The sequence below is a fragment of the Macrobrachium nipponense genome, chromosome 2, assembly GCF_015104395.2.
Source record: "Macrobrachium nipponense isolate FS-2020 chromosome 2, ASM1510439v2, whole genome shotgun sequence".
Taxonomy (NCBI): Eukaryota; Metazoa; Arthropoda; class Malacostraca; order Decapoda; family Palaemonidae; genus Macrobrachium; species Macrobrachium nipponense.
In genome coordinates, this window is record NC_087201.1 from 160,902,979 (window position 1) to 160,918,381 (window position 15,403).

Consider the following 15,403-nt stretch of genomic DNA (forward strand, 5'->3'; position numbering starts at 1 on the left):
TTCGTATCTAGTCTTCTTCCTGTGTCCAGTCTTCTTCCTGTGTCCCAGTCTTCTTGCTGTGTCCCAGTCTTCTTTTCTGGATTAGTCCTTCTTCCTGTGTCGCAGTCCTCTTTCTGTGTCCAGTCTTCTTCTTATCTAGTCTTCTTCCTGTGTCCAGTCTTCTTTTCTGTGGCCCAGTCTCTCTTCCTGTGTCCAGTCTTCTTTCTGTATCTAGTCTTCTTCCTGTGTCCAGTCTTCCGTTCTGTACCCCAAGTCTTCTTCCTGTGTCCAGTCTTCTTCTTTATCTGTCTTCTCCTGTGTCCAGTCTTCTTCCTGTGTCCAGTCTTCTTCTGTATCTAGTCGTCTTCCTGTGTCCATCTTCTTTCTGTATCTAGTCCTTCTTTCCTGTGGTCCAGTCCTTCTTCCTGTGGTCCAGTCTTCTTCCTGTACTAGTCTTCTTCCTGTGTCCCATCTTCTTCCGGTGTCCGTCCTTCTTTTCCTGTATCTAGTCTTCTTCCTGTGTCCAGTCTCTTTTCGTATCTAGTCTTCTTTCCTGTGTCCAGTCCGTCTTCTTCCTTTGTCCCGATACCTTTTCTTTCTGTATCTAGTCGTCTTCCTGTGTCCCAGTCCTTTCTTTCTGTATCTAGTCTTTCTTCCTGTGTCCAGTCTTCTTTCGTATCTAGTCTTCTCTGTATCTAGTCTTCCCTGTGGTCCAGTCTTCTTCCTGTGTCCAGTCTTCTCTCTGTGTCCAGTCTTCTTCCCTGTATCTAGGTCTTCTTCCTGTGTCCAGTCCTTCGTCCTGTGCCCAGTCTTCTTCCTGTGTCCAGCCTTCTTTCTGTATCTAGTCTTCTTCCTGTGCCCAGTCTTCTTCCTGTGTCCAGTTTCTTCCCTGTAATCTAGTCTTCTTCCTGTGTCCCAGTCTTCTTCATGTGTCCAGTCTTCTTCCTGTGTCCAGTCTTCTTTCTGTATCTGTCTTCTGTCCTGTGTCCCAGTCTTCTTTCTGTATCTAGTCTTCCTTCCTGTGTCCAGTCTTCTTTCTGTGCCCAGTCTTTCTTCCTGTAATCTAGTCTTCCTTCCTGTGTCCAGTCTTCTTTCTGTTCCCCAGTCTTCTTCCTGTGTCCAGTCTTCTTTCTGTATCTAGTCACTTCCTTCCTTTGTCCAGTCTTCTTTTCGTGCCCAGTCTTCTTTCCTGTGTCCAGTCTCTTTCTGTATCTAGTCTTCTTCCTGTGTCCCAGTCTTTCTTCCTGTATCTAGTCTTTTCTTTCTGTTAATCGAGTCTTCTTCTGTGTCCAGTCTTCTTTTCCTGTGTCCAGTCTTCTTTCTGTATCTAGTCTTCTTCCTGTGCCCAGTCTTCTTCCTTGTCCATCTTCTTCGCTTTAATCTATTCTTCTTCCTGTGTCCATTCTTCTTCCTGTCCCAGTCTTCTTCCTGTATCTAGTCTTCTTTTCCTGTGTCCAGTCTTCTTTCTGTATCTAGTCTTTCTCCCGTGTCCAGTGCAGTCTTCTTTCCGGTAAACTGTCTTCTTCCCTGGTTCATCTTCTTTCCTGTGTCCAGTCTTCTTTCCCTTGATCTTCTTCCTGTGTCCAGCTTCTTTCTGGTGTTCAGTCTTTTTCTTCCTGTGTCCCAGTCTTCTTCCTGTGCCCGATCTTCTTTCCTGTGTCCAGGTCTTCTTTCTGTATCTAGTCTTCTTCCTGTGTCCAGTCTTCTTTCTGTCCATCTAGTCTTCTTCCTGTGTCCAGTCTTCTTCCTGTGTCCAGTCTTCTTCCTGTCCCGTCTTCTTTCCTGTGGTCCAGTCCTTCTTCTGGTTCCAGTCCTTCTTTTCCTGTGTCCATCTTTTCTTCCTGTTTCCATTCTTCTTCCTGTGTCCAGTCCTTCTTTCCTGTGTCCAGTCCTTCTTCTGGTATCTAGTCTTCTTTCCTGTGTCCCAGTCCCTTTCCTTTCTGTGCCAGTCTTCTTCCTTGTCCAGTCTTCTTTCCTGTGCCCAGTCTTCTTTCCTACTATTCTTCTTCCTGTGTCCATTCTTCTTTCTCTGTGTCCAGTCCTTTTCTTCCTGTATCTAGTCCTTCTTCTTTGTGGTTCCAGTCTTCTTTCTGTGTCCGTCTTCTCTGTGTCCAGTCTCTTTCTGTGTCCCTGTTCTTCTTCCTGTTTCCAGTCTTCTTCGTGGTCCATCTTCTTTTCTTGGTTTCCAGTCTTTCTTTCCTGTGTCCCAGTCTTCTTTCTGTTGTCCAGTCTCTTCCTGTATCTAGTCTTCTTCCTGGTCCAGTCTTCTTTCTGTATCTAGTCTTCTCCTGTGTCAGTCTTCTTCCTGGGGCCAGTCTTTCTTTGTGTTCAGTCTTCTTTTCTGTATTTAGTCTTCTTCCTTGTCCCAGTCTTCTGATTGGTGTCCAGTCTCTTCCCGTGTACCAGGTCTTACTTTTGTATCTAGTCTTCTTCCCTGTGTCCAGTCTTTTTCTCGGTGTCCCAGTTCTTCCTGTGTCCAGTCTTTATTCCTGTGTCCGGTTCTTTCTTTCTGTATCTAGTCTTCTTCCTGTGTCCAGTCTTCTTTCTGTGTCCAGTCTTCTTTCTGTATCTAGTCTTCTTCCGTGTCCAGTCCTTCTTTCTTTGTCCAGGCCCTTCTTTCTGTGTCCCCCAGTCTTCTTTCTGTAATCTAGTCTCTTCCTGTGTCCAGTCTTCTTCCTGTGTCGGTCTTCTTTCTGTGGTCCAGTCTTCTTTCTGGTGTCCAGTCTTCTTCCTGGATAGTCTCTTCCTGTATCCAATCTTTTCTTCTGTGTCCAGTCCTCCTTTTGGTCCTCGTCTCCTTGTGCCGTCCTTTGCAGACCTTCTTGCTTCTTTCCTCCTCTTTCCCTCAGTCCTTGGCGGAAGGCTTTGTTGTCGAGAGGCTGAATCAAAGACGCTTGGTGCTGATGGTTAGTTTGAGAAGCTGACGGAAGCTTCGATTCTTCTCTTGTGGATTTCGAAGTCTTCTTCCTTCCTTGGAGACAGACGGAGGCAATTGGGATTCTTTAGCAATTTGAGCAGTGAAGATCTCTGTGGCTGTATTCGACGGAGCCACAGCTCTGCAAGAGTGGCTTCAGATTCTTTCGAAGTCTTTCTCCTTCCTTGGAGGCAGATGGAGACTGTGTGTTCGTTCGTCCTTCGTCCTCCTCCCCGTGTGTCTTGAAGGGCGAGTTCATTTTGGGATTCTTGAGGATTTGGGAAGCCTTTCTCCTCTGTTCTCGTAAGTAGTCCTGTTCTCACTCTTCCTCTGTAGTAGTTCCAGTATCCAATCCTCTTCCAGTATCCAGTCCTCCTTTTGGTCCTCGGCTCCTTGTGACGTCCTTTGCAGACCTTCATGCAATCTTCATCCACTTTCTCTTAGCCCTTGACGGCAGACCCTGTTGTCGAGAGGCTGAGTCAAAGACGCTTGATGCTGATGGTTGTTTTGAGAAGCTGACGGAAGCTTCGATTCTTCTCTTGTGGATTTCGAAGTCTTCCTTCCTTCCTTGAAGACAGACGGAGACAGTGTGTTCGTTCGTTCGTTCGTCCTTCGTCTTCCTTCCTTCGTGTCTTGAAGGGCGATTTCCTTTTGGGATTCCTGAGGATTGCAGAAGCCTTTCTCCTCTGTTCTCGTAAGTAGAATAGTCCTTTTCTCACTCTTCCTCTGTAGCAATTTGAGCGGAGAAGATCTCTGGGGCAGGATTCGACGGAGCTGTGGCTCCGTCAAGGATAACAACATCTCCAGAGATCTTCAAGTTCAAATGCTCAAGAATTCCAAGGTGAAGGCGCTCTTCTGGACACACACAGAGAGGAGGCCGAACGAACGAACGAACGAACGAACGAACGAACGAACGAACATACTGTTCCGACTGGGATCCAAGGAAGGCGAGGACGTCGATAAAAAATAAGACTGAATTATATTCGTTTGAGTTTTTTATGATTGCTTTTTGACTTTGAATAGCTAGGTCAGAGTTAATTATGTTAAGCAATTATGAAAAGGATAAGAAGAAAGGCGAACATGGCTAATAAAACAAGAATAACGGGAATAGTCAAATAAAGCAGATTAATATATATATATATATAATATATATAGTATATATATATATTATATATAATAAATATATATATATTGTCGATTTAAATATTCATTATATTAAGTATCGAGAGAGTATAGACCTAGACTAATCATGTGGGAAAATCAGAAGTCCAGTTTAGGCCCACTAAATGTGTCATGCAAATTATTTTATTGATCAAAGGACAAAATTAGTTTAATTAAACATCGTTTTCAAAGATTGTTAACGCCTTGATGTATTATTTATCGGCTGTAGGAGACGAAATGACAACACCCCAGTGCACTACGATACGTTGAGTAAAGACTTGAGCAGCAGCAAAGCCAACTTCAAAATCTTCGGTATGCTGTCACGAAGCTAGAGTTGAGAATCAAATTAGGAATCGTGGACCTATCGGTATATATTTTCCTTACTTTGCAAAATAATTATCTTTAATACGTTGAATAAGTCTACTCAATTCTATTGTAATTTATTTCAAGTATAGCACCTTTGAAAGGAAATGTTATTTATTGTTACGTAAATAATCTGGCACCTGCATACGGCAATATTTTCTTAACGAACAATGAATTAAGAAACTACGCCAATTCTTCGTTGGCCGTCTGTACAGCCAGTTACAAAAGCGGAGAGATCATGCCCTTCTTGCCCTGAAAGTGGCCCACGTTCAAACAATCGATACATAGTTAGAGTAGTTCGAATGGGATGAGAAGCTAAATTACGTAATCAAGCAAAGAAATGCAATAATGAATGAAATATATATGGACAATGAAAGAAAGAAAGAGAGAGAGAGAGAGAGAGAGAGAGAGAAAGGTGGAGGGGGGAGGGGGTGTGATATAATAAGAGTACAGGAACGGTAACGAAAGAATTGCATACAGAGTATGGAGAGAGAGAGACAGACAGACAGACAGAGACAGAGAGAACTTTTATTCCTGTTTAGTTATTAATCTGATGGATATATTTAAAACCATCTGCTTTAATAAATATGTTATTGTATGCATTTTGGAAAATAATTATGAAATCTTATCACATGGTATTGTTTTCAGTCGTTATCATATTGTCTATATAAAAAGCCTTAAATATTGTTGGAACCGACTATTCATATTACTATTATTCAGACGGTATTATCCTCCATTTCATTATCCTATAAGGAGCTGTATTCTCATTCTCTCTCTCTCTCTCTCTTCTCTCTCTCTCTCTCTCTCTCTCTCTCTCTCCATCTGTCCTTCTGCCATCCGTCCAATGTCCATCTTATATCACCTGGATCCACTATTTGAATTATGGTTAACGTTTGATATGTTATTTGGATATGGCCAAGGATCACAAAACCATAAATGGCTACTTTACCAACTTGGGCTTGGCTGCATCTGTTTTTGCCTTATAATTACCTGTATTACCAATAATATACGAATCTGGTCACAAAGATGTTACACACCAGGTTTTGTTACCGTGGGTTGTATGATTCATCAAAGCATCAATTTTACAAGGATAATATTTCATTATTCCATGCTAAGAGCACATTACTGGGTATACTAATCTAGTACAGGATTTGGATGCAATTATATTGCATGAAAAAATAATTAAATAACATGGGTAACGGGTAACAATTAAATTTAATTCCTTTCATGAATATTTTATTGCATGTAAAAATAAAAATAAACTATACTTAATGTGCAACTTCATACACCTTACGAGTATGAATACATATATCTACATAAATTAATGACCTCGTTAATAGCGGGTCCAACCACCGCGGGCGTCTATTACCTCGTTCAGGCGGGTTGGCATGGAGGCTACGAGACGTTTGCAAACGTTTGGTCTGCGTCGCACGGATTCCCATACCTTTCTCACTGATCGGTCAATAGCATCGCATGTCTGTTCTGGTCCCATTTTTATTTCGTTTCATTATCCCCCATAGATTTTCTATGGGGTTGATATCACAGCCTTTAGCAGACCAGTCCATTACCTGAATTTCAGGGTGCCTCCTGCACCACTCGGTCACAATGTGGGCGGTGTGTATGGATGGGGTTATTGTCCTGGACAAAGATGATGGGTTCGTTGTCAGGGATTGCCATGGCTCTTACTGTTGGCAGCATCACATCTTGTAGAAGTAATACATATTCCCTGGCATTCAACTTGCCGTTCACCCTTACTAGTTCCCCTGGGCCGCGACTCGACATCCAGCCCCAGTAATTAACTCCAACCCTGCCGCTCCCGGCTCTCTCTTGAATGTTGCTAGCATCATATCTTGTGGCGATGCGTCGCCAAACATGCCTTGCTGTGGCCTCCACCGACGTAAAGTAAGTTTCGTCACTCAAGATGACGTTTTTCCAATAATCGGAATCGTCAGCGAGATGTTGCAGAGCAAAGCCCAGACGAGCGTCACGGTGCCATTCCTGTAGCTCTTCTTTGACCGCCAGAACATGACAACCGATCCCGTGCTCCCTCAGGCGACGGCGTCTCGTTGTCTGTGGAGTGCACGGGAGATGCAATTCTTGCGTGATGGTTACCACTGCTTTCTTGGAGTTTGCTCTGGATGCTGCAACGATTTGTTCGTCGTGTCGTCGTGTTGTTACACGTGGTCGTCCTCTCCTTGGTCTATTTGCCAATATCCCCTCTTCCTGCCATCTGAATATCCACCTTTGGATTACGAAGTGTTGACACTCCAATGCTGACGGCAGTATCTCGTGTCGGAACACCACACTGCCACTCACCAATAATCCGCCATCTTTGAGTTATATGCTCAACAGAGTTGTTTGCCGCCGAAATCCCTAGAAACATTGCCATTGATAAGTATATAATATATAGTATGTAATATATAGATTATAGTGCACAACATTATATGTTATAACAGTTATTCCAACCATATAGATAAACACAGCGACTGGGACTATTACTTAACTAAGTGTAGATAATTGTAATTATTGAATAAACCTCCACAAAGGCTGCAAACACAAGACTGTGAAGACCACGGGCTTTATACAGATCGTGTGTGGCTGTGTGTGGCACGTTGCCTCGTATAAAAACTAGGATTCTTAACGCAAACGATAGTAACAGTCATTAACCAGATATACGAAGACGATTTTTCCTCAGTTCGACACCAAATTTCTCTCATACTTTTTCTTTTTCTTATTATTACTTCAACCTCCTTCAAATTTTACCAACTCTCTCCCACCTTGCTATCCAACCTCTTATTCTCCTTTCACTGCCATGATTTCTGGGAAGGAATACCATTGCTGGGATTGGAATTATTTTCGAAACCAATTGTGGGAGCTGTGGTTGTCTAACCAAATACTCGAGTGTTTGGACCATAAGAATGTCAGTATCTTTTTATTGGCATGCTGAACTATCTCAGTACCACAATTGGCCCTCGCATGATTAAAGTGGGAAGGATTGTGTTCCTGAAATGCTCTCAGTCCTATCAAGCAGCTTGATTTACACTTGAGCCACTCTAATCATGGTGATACTACCATCCCTTCAGGGTAGGGTATGGAGTGGACATTCGGGAGTCAGCTCTCACTGGTGTCATTGGTAGTGAAATTAATTTCATGGAAGGCTAATGAGGTTTCTTTTAAGGTGACAGGCAGTCTGAAAATTTTCTCCCTCTAAAATATTCCTCCCCCCAACCACAACCAAACACCCCCCCCCCAAAAAAAAAAAAAAAAAACTAATATTGGTGATGTTTCCTCTACCCCTGGATCCTATGGCTAACCCCAGACACTGTTGACGACCTCTGCCAACATGAGTAAGGAAAACCCTGTTGACGACCTAGGTAATAAACAGGATCACTCCTCCAATGAAAGAATCACTCCACCTAGAAAAAAAAGTTGATACCAACCCACAAGGAAATTTAAAACGCTATGCCGATAATATGCTAATAAAAGCTGGCAATGAGACTCAAGCAGTATTATTAAATAATTTTACATCTTCTTCGGATAATATTTTGAGTGTCTTTCCCCACCACACCCTCACCCATGCAAAGGGAATAATTTATTGTGGTGATCTCTGTGAGTTTTCAGAAGAGGCCCATACTGAAGAGGTTCCCCCCTACTGTTAAAAAACTAAAAGGAAATAGCGATGCCATCTTATTGGTGTTTTCCACACTATATCTCCCTGACTATATTAAAATTAGACACTTAAACATCCATGTCAAAAAATTTCACCCAAGGCCCACGCAGTGTTATAGGTGCTATGATTTTGGCCATGTCAGTGTCAGATGCACCAACGAGAAAAGATGTTTGAACTGCTCAGTTCTATGATCTCTCTTCTGAATGCGTAAGAGAAATTTTATTTCCATTGTAAGGGAGTTCATTCTCCGAACTCTAGACAATGTCACCAATATAAAGTGAAACAGGCTCTAGTTGAAGCAGCTAATAATGAGCATATTACCTTTGGAGCAACCAGGAAAAAACTTTTGGGAAATAATAATGCCTGAGGAACAACTCATTCAAGTATTTTATCCAGTCCACGTGATTCGACCGATGGTTCAAAAACGGTGCTTTCTTCCACAAGACCTAATTTGCAGAATCATAGCCTCTCCAACTCTTCTTCATCGAGTCACCCTGGGCCATATTATTCTTGTACTTATACAGCTACGCCTCATTATTCATTTAAGCATAAGTATACCAATAGAATAAATGAAAATGCAAAAAGCAATGACACTCAACACGCTAAAAATAAACAAGAAACTCTTACGCCAATACAAAACAGATTTGGGATACTCACCACTAAGGAAACTTCCAAAGATATAGAAGATCTCTCCGAAGTGGATATGGTTGATCTTGAACCCCCAAAATCTAACCCTGAGAGAATAAAAACGGGTCCTTGAAAATGCAACCCTTCCGAAATCAAATTTAAAAAATCTAATAAAGAAGAATGTTTGGGTGAACCTGAAGAGGTTTCGTCTAATGTTATTATGGAGGAAGATTTGTTGGTTGAAGTACCAAATCGAATTGTTGAAGAAACAGATACATTGCCTCAACCCCAAGTCACTGAATCTGAACTCAATATAACAATTAGTGAAGCCATTAAACATGTGGTAAAGGTCGAGGCCCATAAGAATCCTTCTGATACGCAAGTAATTGAAGAAAATCCAATTACCAATGCACCCTTCGAAGAAATAAATCTTTCTCCAGTTATAGGCATAACTGGGAAATCAATGATTTTTCACAAAACAACCGAGAATAAAACTGCCCACAAAATCTCTTGCAAGTGCAATGATGCTTCCTATCTGAAATTAATGATATTAAGAACATGAATATACTCAAAATTAATAATGTAATCGATAACTTTGTCAAAAAAAAAAATAAATAAATAGAATAAAAACCAACATGGTAAACTAGAAACACACAATACTGGTTGTATGTGTGTTGATCATCTTGTAAAGAAGCGTGCAACAGGCACTGTTCATCTTGAAAATTTTATAGAAAAACCTAACCATAATCCAAATGATAATAAAGCAAATCATAATCAAAGTATACATCAGGAAGTGATATTCAAAGAATCGAAACCTCATAAAAAAGTAATGTAGCGCAGTTAAACAGAAACCTAACTCTGATTCATTAGGAAATGCGAATATATTCATAACAAAGTAACTTACGATGCCATGTTAATTAAAACTATAGAGTTTCAATTATCTGGAGTTAAATTACATCTGAATGATAACCCCTTTAATATTTACAATATGTATAATCAACCTTCTTGCAACTATGATCTGTAAAATTTACCCAAAGGTTTGCCAGATATGCAAGAGGATTTCATATTAAGTGGGAGACTTCAACGCCCGCAATCCCCTTTGGGACACGAACTGTGTTAGTGTTGATACAAATGGTTCGCAGATTGAACAAATAATAAATGATCATAACCTGTATTTTAAACGAGGGAGATATGAGCACTTGCTATTCAAAAACTCATGGAACATATTCATCAACAGATGTAACTCTGTTCCAACAATATTATTGATAGGTTCGAATGAAACGTCCTAGATGACCTATATGGCAGTGACCATTCCCCTATTTTGATAACCATGTTGGGATATCCACCAACTACTTGTATTCAACGTTATAATACAAAAAAATCTGACTGGGATAAGTTTCAATTTTATACGGGTCAAATGCCTCCCATCCATTATTCACAAGATCAGGATGAAACAAATGATTTCCTCGAAAACTTCATCACAAAAGCAGCTGCCAAATCTATGCCCTGACGGATGCCAGACCAATGAGACACTCGGTTCCTTGGTGGTCAGAGACTTTAGCCCAATTAATGAATGAAACGCATGCAATTAGATGAAAATTAGAAACCTTACAGAAAAGATTTTAAAATTTTAGTACTGGTCCCCTAATGGTGGAAAATACCATAAACAAATTCGTTGGTATAGCCATAGAAATCAGTATTATGAAACAATATCTTAATAAGATATCAGCTAAATTCAGAGACGAACCAATAAAATGGAAAATAAATTAGTGGCAAAAATATGTATCCACTATATCAGAAACTACATCAATGCAACAAGTGTGGCAGAAATTTAGAGAAATTAATGGCTCGTATAGCAGACCTGCCAGACATGTATTAATGCACAATGGCTCGCTATTTCATGATACACAGGCAATCTCAAATGTTATTAGACGCAGTATTGAAAAGATAAGCAGAATAAATAATTTGGATGCCCACTTTCGATCCATTAAAAGAAAAGATGAAGCAATTCTATTGAATTTTGATACATTGGAAGATATCTTCTACAATAAAAGGTTTACTACAGAGGAAATGAAATTTGCATTATCAAATTGTAGTTCAACAGCCCCTGGTAAAGATAATATAGATTTTTATATGATAAAAAATCTAGCCCCTTTGGAAATAGATGTTGCACACAACATCTATTTCCAAAGGCATGGAAATTACTGGAAAAAATGGTAAATTATAGATTTAAGCGGCGTTTACGTAGTGACAACATTTCATCAGCTTCAAAATTTGGCTCTCAAACAGAATGATCCACCTTGGACTCTCTATCACACTTGGAAAATTATATCCGTAGAGGTTTTGAACGAAAGCAAATCACAGTAGCCATATTTTTTAACGTTCAGAAGGCATAAGATACTATTTGGAGGCATTCAATACTAAAATCCTTACATCGCAACAGTTTTTGAGGACACCTTCCTATTTTTATTAGAACTTTTTGTTAGTGGAAGAACATTCCAAACTCGCATAGACAATATTTATTCAGAATCTTTCAACCATGATTGTGGTGTACCCCAGGGTAGTGCCTTAAGTGGAACTATCTATTTTTGCATTAGGAGGTCATGGCATAGTTGCTCAAATGCCACAGGAAGTGAAAAGTAGTCTGTATGTGGACGACTTTGCAATATACTACTCGTCAAATAATCTTCGTCACTTATGAAGAATTCTGAATAACGCTTCTCGTAAAATACAAGTTTGGACTGCTTCTATTGGTTTCAGACTTTCAGCTGAAAAAAGTCCAGCAATAATGTTCTACAAGAAGAGCAGATGGAAGCAAAACCAGGATATAAAATTCACATTGGGCGACGCTCAAAAGCAATTCCAGGATAAGGTAAAATTTTTGGGACTAATATTCGATACCCACCTCAATTGGAAAGCGCACATATCATGCATCAATCTAAATTTAATAATGCTCTCAAGCTAATGATGGAGTTGTCTCATACAATACGGGGAGCAAAGAGATCAACTCTACTGATGATCTATGAAGCATTAGTCTTATCTAGAATAGATTACGGTAGCCCAATATATGGATCAGGATCTAAAGCTACCTTAAAGTCTTTAGATCAAATATATACTCGAGGTCTTAGTCTTTGTAGTGGAGCATTTAGATCTTCCCCTAATATCTCAGTCTTATGTGAAAGTGGGGAGCCACCTTTGTCCTTACATCGAGACTTTGTAAAAATGCGAAGTGCATTGAAGCTCCTATCCACCAATTCTCCAACAAAGAAACTCTTTAATCAAAGCGATGTATTTATAAACAATCATAAACCACCATTCCCAATTAGAGCGAATAGGCTATTACAATCAACAAACATCAGAATTAATCTTATTCAACCATCTTTTTTCCTCCTCCTTGGATCATAAAGAAAACAAGAATATGCTCTCATCTTTTTCATTTATCAAAAAGATATAACTATACCTTGGAACATATTCAGAGGAATGGACCCCTACGTACTATATAATATATATATATATATATATATATATATATATATATATAATATATATATATATATATATATATATATAATTATGTATTGATGGCTCTAAGTCTTCAATGGAGATTGGCTGGGCTGCAGTATCCTCAGACAAAACAAGTCGGCTCTCATTACCTAGTGAAGCATCAGTACTTACTTCTGAACTATCAGCGATTTTATTGACAATGGACACGGTTAAAACAATTGAGGATAAGGTGGATCTCAAATTTGTTATTTTTTCCGATTTAAGAAGTGTCATAGAAGCCCTCAAAGGTTACGCACAGAAATCAACTGATATTACAAATTAAAGAGCTCCTCAACCAACTATTATATTCTCTCGGGGTAAATATTGAAATATGCTGGATTCCGGCCCATGTTGAGTCGTCTGTAATGAGAAAGCAGATGCCGCTGCTAAATCGGCCATACATTTACCAAACCTCGGCATTTACTTCCTGACAAGGATTATGTAACTATACTTTAGAAGTTTTATGTTTAAAAAATGGCAGGAAATTTGGAATGATGAATCGGAAAATAATTAATTGAAACAAATAAAACGAATAATTTCTCCATGGGGATCATCAAATGAAAATGGCAAGAAAACTGAAGTAATTTTAACGATATTTATATTCTGAGTTTCTCTGTTTTTAGGATTTAAACGTTTTTATGAAAAGTAGGTATTATAAATAAAATTCAGATATTTTTGTTCTATTTTTTTTATATTATAATATATATAATTATTATATGATATATATATATATATATATATATATATATAGAATATATATAATTTTTCTCCCGAAATTTTTCGGGCCAGCCCTGTGGGAGTCAAGACTGCCGATGGTTAATCTCCTTCCTTTAATAAATAAATATACAAAGATGATCTCAGTAACCATATAACGCTATGTGCCAGTCGTCATGGTGAGTTAGAATCATTGATATTAACTATTATCGGTGAAGGTATTACGATCACCACCTTATAAATGTTGATACGTGAACCCCGTCAAGTCTTACATTAAGGTCACCCAATGTCACCTTTCCCCCATCACCTTTAACCCCCATCTTGTTATTTCCTTCTACCCCCCCCCCCCCCCCACACATCCTCATGTTCGGGGTTTCAAGGTCTTAAACAGTTATTATGAGATCGTTCTGGTGGATGTTTTTTGGAAGGTAAAGTAATACTCGGATGACAGTATTTCATACGCCATTATATTTTCCAATTATTTAACATTATTTCATTATCAAACTTAAAAACATGTATTTGTAAAAGAAAGAATGAACAGGAGATATCGCAAGTAATGGGTTTCTTAAATAGCTTGGAGGGGGAACACCGACAAGGTATATATGCCTGACATTAGCTGATGAGGCGACAAATAAAGGCGGAGCGCCGGAGAGGCGGAGTGAGCGAGCAAGCGTGAGCCGGGGTGGGGTTTGTGGATGTGATGGGGCAGGTTAGCTAAGACGTGACCGATCTGCCCAGGTCTAAAGACTGTCACCGAATAATTTGAGACACTAGATAATATGTTAATATTATACATCCTTTATACCCCACCATCATTATATTAAGGCACTGATGCACACATTCACTGCATTTTATTTCACACACTTCATTTTCCCCGAGAATTTCAGAAAGAATATAATGAACGTAATATAATATAAGAAATATAGCAGATTAAAATACTTTCTATTAAGTAGCCTTGATGGTTGCGAGAGGCGGAGCCAAGTGGCCCTTCACACTCAAATACTGGTAACTCAATTAAGTTATGTCACAAATACAAATCCTGTGGTACTAGATTAGCATATCCTGTTATGTGTTCTTAGCTTAGATTAATAAAATATTACCCTTGCAAAATTGATGAATCATACAACCCATGGTTACAAAACCTGGTGTGTAACATCTTTGTGACCAGATTCGTATATTATTGGTAATGCGGGTAATTATAGTCCAGTCAATCTAGGGCAAAAATAGATGCAGCCAAGAACACGTTGGTTGAGTAGCCATTTACGGTTTTGTGATCCTTGGCCACATCCAAATAATATATCAAACGTTTACCATTATTTAAATAGTAGATCCAGGAGATATAAGACGGAGGGCAGAACAACAGATGAAGAGAGAGAGAGAGAGAGAGAGAGAGAGAGAGAATACAGCTGCATACAGGATAATGAAAAAGGATATTTCCGTCTGAATAATATTAATATGAATAGTCAGTTCCAACAATATTTAAGGCTTTTTATATAGAAAATAGGATAACGATTTAAAACAATACGATGTGATAAGATTTCATAATAATTATTTTCCAAGAAATATAAGATAACATATTCTTAAAAGAGGTCTCAAATATACCTATCAGACTAACTAAACAGAAATAAGAGCTCTCTCTCTCTCGCTCCATACACTGTATGCATTTCTTTCGTTACCGTTCCTCGTACTCTACTACATCTCACACCCTCCCCTTCTTCTCTCTCTCTTTGTCCATATATATTCCATTCATTAATGCATTCCTTTGGCTGATTACCTAATTTCGCTCCTCCTCCCATTCGAACTACAGTAACTATACATCAGTTGTTTGAACGTGGGCCACTTTCAGGGCAAGAAGGGCATGATCTCACCAAGCCAGGCCTGGCGGGGCGACACCGCTTTTGTAACTGACTGTACACCTCCTTCTGCTTTTCTTCATTTCGACGATTGTCATAATTGCTCCATGCAGGATTTTCATAGATTTTTAGACCTTTTTTGTTTGTTTGTTTTTTAGTCCATTACAATGCGTGTTCTTGGTGGAGTATATCCTTGCAGTGATTTTCATTTTTTTTCCATCATAATTCCTACCTGAAGAAGTGAAAATCACTGCAAGGATATAAGAAGAGGGCAAGAGGTGACTTTTGTAAAAAGCTACTGGAAAATGCTAGCTTTACGTGAAGCATTTACACAGATATTATGAAATGGACCAGCAATAGTCTATTCTATCAGGAAATACCGACGCCATTATTATTATTATCAATATTATTTCTCTAAATTTTATTATTATTTCTTAAATAGAATTTTTAATTTGTCCCACCTTTATATCTCTCATTCTATTATCTAAATCTTCAATAATATTATTTTGTCATTATCATGGATCCGACTAAAAGATTTTTTTGCGTAATTATTATTATTACAAAAGGAGAGAAACATCG

At 39.1% G+C, this 15,403-nt stretch overlaps 1 protein-coding gene across 1 annotated transcript; it reads right to left on the bottom strand.

The window, feature by feature from the left end:
- Positions 1-1,413: 1,413 nt before the first annotated feature.
- LOC135221354 (putative RNA-binding protein Luc7-like 1) lies at positions 1,414-2,148 on the bottom strand. Its single transcript, XM_064259155.1, has one exon. The coding sequence runs from the start codon at positions 2,146-2,148 to the stop codon at positions 1,414-1,416; it is 735 nt and encodes a 244-aa protein (XP_064115225.1).
- Positions 2,149-15,403: the final 13,255 nt, after the last annotated feature.